This window comes from Oryzias melastigma, linkage group LG19, assembly GCF_002922805.2.
Source record: "Oryzias melastigma strain HK-1 linkage group LG19, ASM292280v2, whole genome shotgun sequence".
Taxonomy (NCBI): domain Eukaryota; kingdom Metazoa; phylum Chordata; class Actinopteri; order Beloniformes; family Adrianichthyidae; genus Oryzias; species Oryzias melastigma.
Window position 1 is genome coordinate 13,718,598 of NC_050530.1, and position 11,471 is coordinate 13,730,068.

General features: G+C 41.2%; 1 protein-coding gene across 3 annotated transcripts in view; it reads left to right on the plus strand.

Annotated features, from left to right (window-relative positions):
- LOC112154180 (calcium/calmodulin-dependent protein kinase type II subunit gamma) overlaps positions 1 to 10,160 on the plus strand; it is a gene marked incomplete in the record, with an annotated part of 37,751 nt that extends 27,591 nt beyond the window's left edge. Inside the window, 8 exon segments of one of the 3 annotated variants that reach the window (XM_024284930.2) lie at positions 324 to 368; positions 461 to 506; positions 709 to 789; positions 3,149 to 3,289; positions 5,760 to 5,835; positions 5,923 to 6,017; positions 6,186 to 6,422; positions 7,786 to 10,160. In XM_024284930.2, the coding sequence (XP_024140698.1) occupies positions 324 to 368; positions 461 to 506; positions 709 to 789; positions 3,149 to 3,289; positions 5,760 to 5,835; positions 5,923 to 6,017; positions 6,186 to 6,418 (717 nt within the window). 3 annotated transcript variants of the gene reach the window in all.
- Between the last annotated feature and the right edge of the window lie 1,311 nt (positions 10,161 to 11,471).

The window sequence follows — 11,471 nt, forward strand, 5'->3', positions numbered from 1 at the left end:
GTAATTCCAGTAGATTTTGAAGGAGAAAAGCGGCGTGACGCCGCTTTTCTCCTTCAAAATCTACTGGAATTACGTTGATCGTGTTAACAGTTGCAAGACACACCTGCGCTTTCCTTATGATGCAGCCACTCTTCTCTATGACCCTAGAACCCAAAAGCCCGTAGCACCCGTACAGCTCAACCCCCGTATGAGTGACTAAGGCATTAATGAAACATTCCCCATCCAACAATAAAGCATGGTCAACATGGACCCAGTTGAAAATCCAGTTGAGAGGCGCTGTTCTGGAAGCTGAGGCTGGAGCTGACTTCTCTTTGCTTCTGCAGGAGTCTCAGAGCACAGTGGTGCACAACCCTCCAGACGGAGTCAAGGTGATGTTTGGTTCTCTCTGCCAGTTTGACCCTGTCGGGTGACATCCCGTCTGTGTTGACTCTGCCTTCCTGTTCCTCCGTCTGCTCTTTAGGGATCAACGGAGAGCAACGCCACCAATGACGAGGAGGAAATGAAAGGTAGGAAAGGTACTCACGTACTTTCTTCCCTATGTCCCATCCTTATCCGCGCTCTCTTTCTGTGTGTATTTGCCTGTCGTGACTCGACAGCTGTGCTGAGACACAACACATGGCTGCCACACTCTTGACCGTGTGCCTGTCGCGTGTGGATGTGCGCTGGTATTTATTGTGAGTCTGGCTGCATTTTGTGTGTGTGTTCTAGCGGACAGTTCGGCGCTGAGTCAGAGCAGCGCCGCAGAGGAGATGCCTCCACTTCTGCCCTCACCTCAAAGCTCACCTGCCAGTAAGTTTATCCATGGCAACCAAAAGCTATACAGTCCCCCCCTCCCCCGCGGCAAGGACCTAACACCACCACCCATTCCTCACTCCCACCCTGGCTTCTTAAAGACATTGGCAATGATTTCTTTACATTATTATAAAACTTCCCTGCCAAGCCTTTGTTTGGTTTTTAGGGTTCCCACTGGGTTTGGATTTAGGGAATATTGAGCATTTATTTCATGTTTTTGCACTTGACAAAAGGACATTCAGGAAAAGGTGGAGCATTGCAGGAAGAAAGCAAAGTGATTTATTATTTGGTCAACAATGGATCACATTTACATCAATTCTAAAGATCTGGGAACAGGAGAATTTTTCCAGACAGAAGAGCAGAACAAAAAACTGTTCTCTTTTTTTTGTTGTTTGTAAGCACACATTTCCACTAAAGTGAGAATATTTGCGGATGTTTCATGTCTAAGTTTGTAAGTCTAAAAAAAAACAAAAGAAAACAAAACATATGGAATTGGATTCGAGTCTTTGTATGAGCATTTTACGTAGACTATTTATGAATCCACTCTGTGATTTAATCAAGTTGGATAAAAATCAATATCTGATGGATTATGGGTAGTAAAACAGAGCAGACAGCCCGTCACCTCCTCCTTTTCCTCCTACAGAGTCACGTTTCTAAGACGAGATGCTCCGCCCACAGTCTATCAGAATGTGGTGTGTTACTGACCCAGTAATTATCCACTTTTTCTGACAAACCAGATCAGTTTTAAACCTGATTCGTCCACACTGAGCTGGATTTTACTCCATCAGCCTTTGAGGTCCTTGATAACCAACTGTTATTCCCAACAAGTCCCAAAGTAGTGGCTGACATTTTAAGTTTTTACATCCCAATGGTCAGGAGCTGTTCTTTTAGTTTTTTTTAAAAAAATCTCTAAAGACTTTTGTCAGTGAAGGCCCCCCCAACATGGCAGCAGTTTGATCAAAATGGGGATCATACGGTAATAGTTGTTAGTGAGGAGCCACAATCATAGAGGGTGAACAGGCAGCTGACATGGTGGGACCAGTGACTGTATATGAGAACTGGACTGTTCTCGTGTTCCAAACAGGAAGTTCCTGCTGGTTCCAAGAAGCAAAAACCCCATAGACTACTATAGAGAAATAAACAGCTATTACAGTCATTCTGTTTGTCAAAAGCTATCTTACTCTAATACTTTTTTAACATGTTGTTGTTAATCCTAATTTTCTTTATTGCATGTTAGTAAAGTTAGAAACTGGCCAATCAGATGCCACAATTATAGTACGTGGTCTCACTTCAAATCTTCAAAGATTTGATTGAGAGATTGTCCCGATCCTGCTTGTAAGTGGTAAGGGTATGGACCACCTACAAGCTCACTCCTGATTAGTGAGAGTGGTCACCATAGAAATGTAGACTCTTACCAATTTGGACCAATCACTCTTAACTGACCGTTTCTGGTTCCAACATGTCTCATGAAAAAATGGCGACTGAATTGACTTCATTTTGTTGGAACCAGAAGCAAGCGATTTTCAATGGGTGACGTCACACTCTGTCCAGTTGTCATATACAGTCAGTTGTTGTTTTTAGTCACTTTGTTCCCAGATCTTATCATTCACTCTGAGCTGCAACAAAGAACAAACCCAAAATCACACCTGTTTAGATCAGCCGGACTCTTTGGAAGATGACGAACTACTTTCAAGCCAACGAGGGCCGCTGTGGGAACCCTGAAATATGTGTGTGTGTGTTATTGCGTGTGAGTTTGTTGGTGCTGACTGCACATCTCCCCCCCGTCATCCTAACCTGGCAGCCCCAGCTGAGGAACCGGCTTCCCTGGCAGCTCAAACCGGCATCCTGTTCTGGCCGGTCCTGCTGCCCGTCCCGAACAATTCCCACCATAGAGCATCGTGTTTTTCTCTCCATGCTCACATTTTCTCCTCTCTGCAGTATGGTTCTTGGATGACCACCATCAATGCTCTTTGAGTCTGCAGGTCTTTGCTAACATACTTTGAAGGGAGAGTCAACAATGCTCTTCACTCCCTTCCTGTTGTTCTCCTTGGCTTCCTTCCTGAACATGCTAAGTTTCCCCACAGGCATAGTGTGAGCTAATAACCAGCGATGGCTTCGATCTGTTCTTTGGTTGATGTTCATCAGAGAAAGCCTCGTTAATGTATGTGAGCGTTAAGGGTGAAGACGGCGTGTAATTCCACCTCCATTTTCCGTTCCTCTCATCTCTCCTCTAAAATTCTAACTCTTTCCTGTTTTGCTGCATGAACCGTTTGCATTTTGTGTGTGGCTCATCCATCTTTTTTTTCCCCCCTGTTGTCCATCCACGTGTGTGCTGACCATCCATTGTGTGTTTCAGTTCCACCGCATGACGTAAAGCGCATGGCATGGAACAGCACAGTCAACAGCTCCTGTCCCGACTCTGACCACTCACAGTCCTCAGTTGTTGCTGCTCCACTAGGGAGCAACGCTGTCGCTGCTAAAAGCAACACTAAGCCGAGTAAGACCACATCTGCACTTACTAACCAGCTTTCCCTGTTTTCTTCTCACTGTAGCTCGCCTAAGGCTTCCATCTCAAAATCACATCTATGATATGAGCTTTGGTTGAGTTTGATTAAAAAAAAGAAATCAAACTCCAGTCTCCAAAGCAGGAAGTGTTGACCTTAATATTGACTCTTGTTGCCCAGAATCCTGACTTTTACAGGAATCTGTATCATGATTGAGCTGAAATCATCTTAAGTGAGGCTTTGTTTTGATTGAGTTACTGTAAAAACAACAACTTTACTTTGATTTATAGTTTTTTCTTTGTATTTGGTCTTTTCTGGGCTCTTAGGTTTTTGTTTTGGAGATTTCTACCTTTTATAGCTTATGACTGTTTTTTTTTTTTTATTTATTTCCTGCAGCAGCCAAGGCCGATTTAACAGCTCTTTATCAAACCACTAGGACAGGGGGCTGCAACCTTCAACACTTAAAGAGCCATTCAGGTCAATTTATTACTGAGCACAACCCAGTAGGAGCCACAAAGGTTCATTTCACCCTTTGGAAAAATGAGATTTTGTATTTATGTCGTTGTTGCTAATATGATAAAATAATAGTAGGCACAAGGGGTCTCATTGTGCCGGTCCCAAGCCCGGATAAATACAGACGCTTTTTCCAGCGTAAAATGAAAAGGAGAAGTTGTTACTATTTCGATACTTTTTTTGTCATAAATAAAACAAAAAAACACACATTGTTTTTCAAAATATGAAAGTGTTCATAACTTTCGACAGAGATACACATGACTTCCTTTCAAAATAAAATACATCCTGTGCCACTCAAATCAATACAGTAAATTTAGCAGTAGGTAATATTAGCTGTAATATATATTTTTTTTTAAAAGTTTATTTTAGCAATTGGTATACATATCAATCAGAAATGTATAAATCTAACTAACTAAAATTAAATCTTCAAACTATAAGACACTTAAAATCATTGATTATTTTTCAATAATAGATAAAACTTGGCAAAGATAAAATAACCAAGGAAGAACTCTTCAATATTACTGGCTCTAAACCCTTATCAACCCTTTTGAAACTTACCCGTCTAAGATGGCTGGGACATGTTCACAGGATGCCCGAAAACCGCCTTCCTCGCTGCATTCTACACAGTGTCCTGAAAGATGGTAGACGACCAATTGGACGACCCCGCTTGCGGTATAAAGACGTCATCAAAAGAGACTTGAAGGACTTCCAAATAGATCCTACCACCTGGACTGCTTCTTGCAATGACAGAGGAAGTTGGAAAAGCTCTCTGAAAAAGGGAGCTCAAGCCGACACAGTAGCCCACCTCAACAGACTTAAAAGACGGCGCCTACATGATAATGATGAGCAAGCCCTCAACTAGCATAGTCAGACATGACTGATACCTGCCAACTATGAATTCTGGTTGTGCTTCTGTGATATGCGGAGCTCAAAAATCTTTAAAAGTGTTTTGGTATGACTTTGGTAAACAACGAATTACCATAGTCCGGAGTCTTGTGGAGTGATATGTACCGTCTTTAAGCTGTTTGTGGATGAACTGAATAAAGTTCATTTACTTTCTTTACTTAACGTAACAGTTACTTCTTAAAATTAAAATCAGTTTATTTTCTTAAAATGGGGAGTCACAGTGGAGGGTGAAAGAACCACCTCTGGAGCCCCAGGTTGCAGACCCCTGGACTAAGGGTTCCAGCTATCCTAAATGTGCAGAAAAATGCAATAATTCGCTGCAGCGCTTCTTAATGTCTGACTTAAGTGTCAATGTAAGCAATGTGTTAGAAATGCGCTGTGACTGACGTCATTTCATGTGTTGTCCTAACTCTCGTATTGATTTGCTTTGTTTGTCTTGATGGCTTTTGCATGAGGGTTTTTCTGCCCCGACTGGTGTCTGAAGGTGGATTTTAATTTGAAAGGAGCTGTTTTTTGTGCTAAAGGATTAGATTTGATTTGGCTTATATAACAAGGCAAATTTGAGAAAGGTTATAGCTCATATGAATATTCCTTTTCTCCTTGGTTCACTGTTGGGTTTTGTTTTTCCTGTGCTTCATAGAACAAAAATAAAATTAAAAAAACCCATCAAATTTGATGTGAAATATATCAAAATTCATTTTCTCTTTTGGTGGAACCACTGATTATTCGTTTGAAGCTCATGCTAATCCAGTGAATAATAGTGGCACAGTGAGCGAAAACCTGTGCTCTGTTGTCATGGAGATCATTTTGCAGGCTCCGTACATCTCTATCAGTTGATGAGAGCAGAGAGGCTGGAGATTTGCCCTTTTCGGTGAAGACTTTTGTCGGACTAAGCTGTGGTATTTACAGGAAGAAACAGTGTCTGGGTTGAAGGCGCTGACGTAGCTGGAGGTCAAAGAGAAGGAAGAGTCAGAGCGGGGTGGAGGAAGCGTTTAGATTGGTAACTCCTCTCCCTTCTTTGTCTCTGTTTTGTTGTTTTTGCAGCTCGTAAGCAAGAGATCATTAAGATAACAGAGCAGCTGATTGAGGCGATCAACAATGGAGACTTTGAAGCTTACACGTAAGTTCATATTAATGAAAACTCCACAAACGTCAGGCGGGATAGGAACTGTGATGACCACAGGTCATTCATTCTTGTTCTTTACAGGAGGATTTGTGACCCCGGCCTCACCTCGTTTGAACCGGAGGCTCTTGGAAACCTGGTGGAGGGCATGGACTTCCACAAGTTCTACTTTGAAAACTGTGAGGCTCTGTTCCAATAAAACGTCTTTGTAAATGATTATATGAGCAGCTCTCTCATTTTCAGGCTCTACGTATAATTACGAGGCCATTGAACACACATTAAAATCTAATACTGTGCTAATTCAGATTCCACATGTAGCGGCTTTCTTCTCTCTTTTTTCCCTCCAGTGCTGAGCAAGAACAGCAAACCCGTGCACACCACCCTCCTTAACCCCCACGTGCACCTGATCGGCGAGGACGCCGCCTGCATAGCCTACATCCGGCTCACTCAGTTCGTGGATTCCATGGGCCGCCCTCGTTCCAGCCAATCAGAGGAGACCAGGGTGTGGCACCGCCGCGACGGGAAGTGGCTGAACGTGCACTTTCACTGCTCAGGAGCGCCTGCTGCACCCCTACAGTGATCAGGTACGAGCCCCGACAGTAGAGGAGACTTCAGAAGAGGCAGCTCCTGCCAGATCAGGGTTAAGGCCATTTTGTGGTTATTGAGATTAAATGACGAAACCAGAGAAAAAAATAGTTTTTTATAAAAAAAAAAAAAAAAGAACATGCTCTACTTATACTTGTATACTAAACTCTATTTAGACTGTAAAAACTGATGTCAAGCCATTTTTTAATAATTGTAGTTCCTCATTGATATTCCTAATTAGATTATCATAATTATGATAACTATAAAATATACTTGTGTCATCGCCGTACGACACAAGCTTCAATAACTTGCATGCATTAAGTAGATCCATAATGTACATGCTGAACAGTTAAGGTCCTATTACAGAGCTCTGAGGAACACCACAAGTGATCCTAAGATTAGAAGACGAGTATTGATCAAGTTAACATTCAATTCTTCCAGTTAAATTTTGTTTGTATCCATTTCCTTGCCATTCCTCTAGTCCCATATTGTTCTAGTATCTCTAGCACAATTTTATGATTCATTGTATCAATAAAATCTATAAATATACCAGCTATATTTTTTTTACCATCCAGGGCTTTTGTGATTTCTTCAATGGGATCAATTACAGCCATTTTGATATATTTAACGTTAATAGTATCTCCAATAGATATACTTAATTTTTTAGGGGTTTTATACTTTCAATTTTGTTTGTTTTGTCACTTTAGATTTGCAAATGAATGAACAGGTGATGATTAGCTGTTAACTTTAGAACAGTCTTAATGTGTCCCTTTCTAAAACCTGCCAAGCCTTTTTTGTGATTTTTCATATCAGTTTGACGCGGAACCACAGCGGCTGTTTTAAAATCCCACTCTGATTATTTTTGAAATCTATTTTAAATGTGTTCCCAGTGGACTTTTAGTTACGAAAGAGTGTTTTTCTTAGGACATAGTTTCTGCAGAGCGGCAGTAGCTCATTAGATCCTTGCCCCTGAGTTATGGGGTGAGCCTGCCTTCATTCCCCATCATCCCCCAACCTAACATGACCAAACAATCAAACAAACACCTGCTCCTAATTCACTACGGTTTGAATAAAAAATACTCAGAAATGCAATTGTAAGCTTAATTTTCTTAGTATTTGTCCTCAATCCTCAGAAAACGCCACAAGAACATGTTAAAATGAACGAAAACATGATTTTCATTGCAGTGTGTTTTTAAAATGGAGAAAAGTTTTAAAGTTGACCGCTTTAAATATCATCTCAAATAAAATGCGACAAATATCAGAAGAAGGTGAAGCTGCCTCTTTGCCTATCTCAGCTCAATTAGCTTAATTACTGTTCTTGAGGTGTTTAATTAGTAATGACCCCTCTTCTGTTCCCCGCAGCGGTCCGGAGCCTCCAGTCTACGGGAGTGCGTGTTTTGGGGGCAGTTTTTTTCAGCAGGCGTGTTTAAGAGGTCCGTCCTCTGCGTGGATTGGCTCATGCCAGGAGCCCGGCCAGGCAAGATCGCATCCCTCTCTCCGTGTTACCAACCAATCTTGTCCCTTCTATGACCTGGCGGGGGCAGGCTGATTCCAAGAACCTCGCCCCCCCCCATGGGATGATGCATGCATCTGGCGCCTGATTGGAGGGCGCACCTTTGCCCTCTGTCCCTCCCCTGGCAGCCATCTTTTTTCTGCCCGCGCAAGATGAGACATCCTGGGGGAGGAGAGGATTTACAGTGAACTTGTAACAGTTTATGAGTATGAGTTATGAATATACTGTGTAAATTATGACTAGATGTTCAAACCACCAAAACCCAACCTAGCATTTATTACCATCTGATAAGGAAAGGGAGCAGAGAATGTGAAGTTTTTCTGGACTTGTTTAGGGATTACCTGGTAGACAGTGTTCTGCTTTATCTGGATGCTAAGACGAAGGGAAATCTTCCTCAAGTGAATTCAAGAGGGAAAGTGATGGAGTTAGCTCTGCCCGAGAACTCCACCGCCAGAAACTTGACAACATGAAGCACCAAAGTGTAGAACTTTAGGCTTTTTACGTGTTTGTGTATTTTGTTTTGCGACAGAACGGAGAGGATGCGGTTGTGGGATTTGGTCATCCGGCGTTAAGGTTCCGTGTTCTTTTTTTTTATGATTATTTTGTCGTGTTTTAGTGTCCTGTGAAAAACCGGAGCCTTTTGTTTCTGTGTGTGCGTGTTTTGTGTTTTTTTTGTTGTTGCTGGGACTGACTTAAAAATTGAGGTTTTCTTTTATGTAAAAGAAGCCATTTTTGTTCGTTTTTTTTTTTTAAAGAAAAACAAAGAGGGATTTTAATTTGCAACTTTAAAGCTAGCCGGTTTGTGTCGTTTTTTTTTTTTTTTTCCTGTGCGTTTTCTATATGCAGCGGACAGAGAGGCCAGGAGAGGCGCCTGCATTTCACATGTTTGCCTGCTGCCTCTCACTCCACCCCCCCACCCCACCTCCAGCGTTTTTCTTTTTAAGCTTCAGCCTTTCTTTCTTTCTTTCTTTCCTCCCACTCTTTCTTCTGCTTTCTGCAAAGGCCTGTTTGTTAATATTCACTGTGTAAATACAGTGTATGTATAGATATATGTAGAAAGGTGTAATATATGTATCTAAGAGACACTCATCCTGTGCATTTGGGGGGGGTCCCACCTTTCCGTGACTCCTCCCACCGTAGTTTAGGAGCGATGTCGTTGCTCTTAATCATTGATGGAATCCCCCCCTCTTAAGCCCCATGGCCACACGACTGTTTCTGAAGATGGGGATCAAACGAGCACGATGGAAGTAGCGAACCCCCCCCCACATTTAAACAGCCTTCAAAGTCCTCATCCCTCCACGCCGTGAGACGCTTCCTTCATATCACCCGCCGCCATTGCGTCTCGGCTTTGTAACATATCCGCACCGCTGCTGTGTGACCGGCCTCGTCGTCGTGCTGCTTAAAACTGGTGACTCCTCCCCCTTTCTATGCCCCCTCCCACCTCCGTGTTCAGTCTTGATATTTATTTGTTCCTCTCTCCGTTGTTCCTCTGTTACTGAGTTGTTTTTTTTTTCTTGTCGGTGTTGTTGTTACCGTTAACTTTGCCGATCTGCCAAGTTGGAGTTCTGCACTCTCCCTTACACACAGGGAAAAAAAACAAAAAAAAGAGGAAGTCAAACAGAAAGGATCTAAATTCTCTAAATGTAATCTACCCCGGTTGGTTTTAAACCAGATTCTACAGATGGATGCGGGTCATGTGACCTCAGCAGGAAACTTAGTTATATGCATGTTTCAGTTACACATTTCTACCATGTACCTACATGATAAGGATGGAGTTAGTGTTAATATATGGTATTTGCATCTTTTGAAATATGAAATTTCTCCATCCAGAATGTTTCATAGGTGACATGACAATATAAAAAAAATATTCAAAATTGCAAAAAAAAATTACAAAAAAGATGAATTGCAAAAAAAAAACAAAAAAAAAAAAACAAGGTTTCTGGAGCCGTAGCTTGGTATGAGGCCCTCGACGTTTGCGTTTTCCCTGCGTTGTAATGATATACTATTTGGGCTGCGCTTTTTATCCCCCTTCCAGCCTTTAACACGAATGCTGGATATTTTAATTTCTTTATTTTTTTGCATGATCATGATGTACAATGAAATACAACCATGAACTGATGACTATCAAGTGTTTGTCTGAGTGTTAGTTGGTCTTCATCATAGCTTTGTTATTCTTGGAACTTGGATCTTGAAAGTATTTAATAAAAATACTATTTCAGCACTGGATCGTCTCTGCAGTCTGACATTTCTTCAATATCAAATCAATTCCTGTCAAATTATTACAAATCTGATTAAGGATGTGACGTTAACACATTTATATTCCTACAATCCATCCAGATCAATCTGTCAAATCACAATTTAAAAAAAGAAAATCATAAATAAATTAATAATATCAATATTGACTGAATCGTATCATCAACCACAAATTATATTAATCAAATTATTACAAATTATTACACCCTTAAATCAGCTTTGTAATTGTCAATAAAGTTAGAAAAATAAGCAACATCACAGTTCTCGTCTATGGACCCCTTCCTTTCAAACCTCTGGCTCTGGCCGCCAACATCTGGACCAACATCAGCCTCCACTTTCATCTGTCATCTCACGACACAGATTTAGCTTTGAGTAACTGCGCAGCCTTCAGGTCATTAACATTCACACTGGATGAAATGGTCAGAGCTGTCGCAGCAGCCCTCCTCGTGTTCTGGCGAGAAGAGCAGAGCAGAAAAAGGCCTCCACCTTGTTAGAAAAAAGCTGTTGGTTCTGATGCTGCCAGTGTGACTGTAGGAAGTAGGACAGCTCCCCCTGGCTCATCTGCTCTCTGGGTGAGTAATGAGGAGAGCTCAGCGGTTGGTTAGCGTTGACACGCTCTCAGCTTTCATCAAACACACAGACATGGTAGAGGAGGGACTCGTGGGGGAATGTGTCTTGTTAGTTTCTCTCTGACCTTTAACCTCTGTGTGTCAGAGAAATTAGGAGAAAAAGCCAGAAGGGTTCTCCTGAATCTAAATTACTTTTGACTTTGAGAAAGGACTCAAACTTTTTTCCTGTCAGTCACCTCAGAGCTCATCTCTGTAGGAGTTCAAAACAGCGACCAATTTTCAGTCATTTAGCAGAAAAAATGTAGAACATCCACTTTTGAGGGAATTTTTTTTGTATTTGCAAGAGTCTGAAGATTCATATCACAATATATCCCAAGACTGTACCTGAAAAAAATGTTTTAAAGTGTATGACTTTGAAAAAAAATGACCTAAATATTAATTCATTGTAATAAAATAGTAAAAATAATTTTATCTAATGATCACAGCATTAAGCGCTTCAACTCAATCTTGTAAACAAGTTGCTTTTACCCACAAATTCATGGTGGTTTTCTTTTGGTAAATTAGGAAATATGTGTTCTTAAACAGAACAATCATCGTCTGCTTTCCACAATAAAATATTTTCCAGCATACGAAAAACCCCTAATAAGTGGTGAAATATTGTCATATCTGCAATTTTAAATTAATACAAGTATCGCAATATATCGCTGAATTGA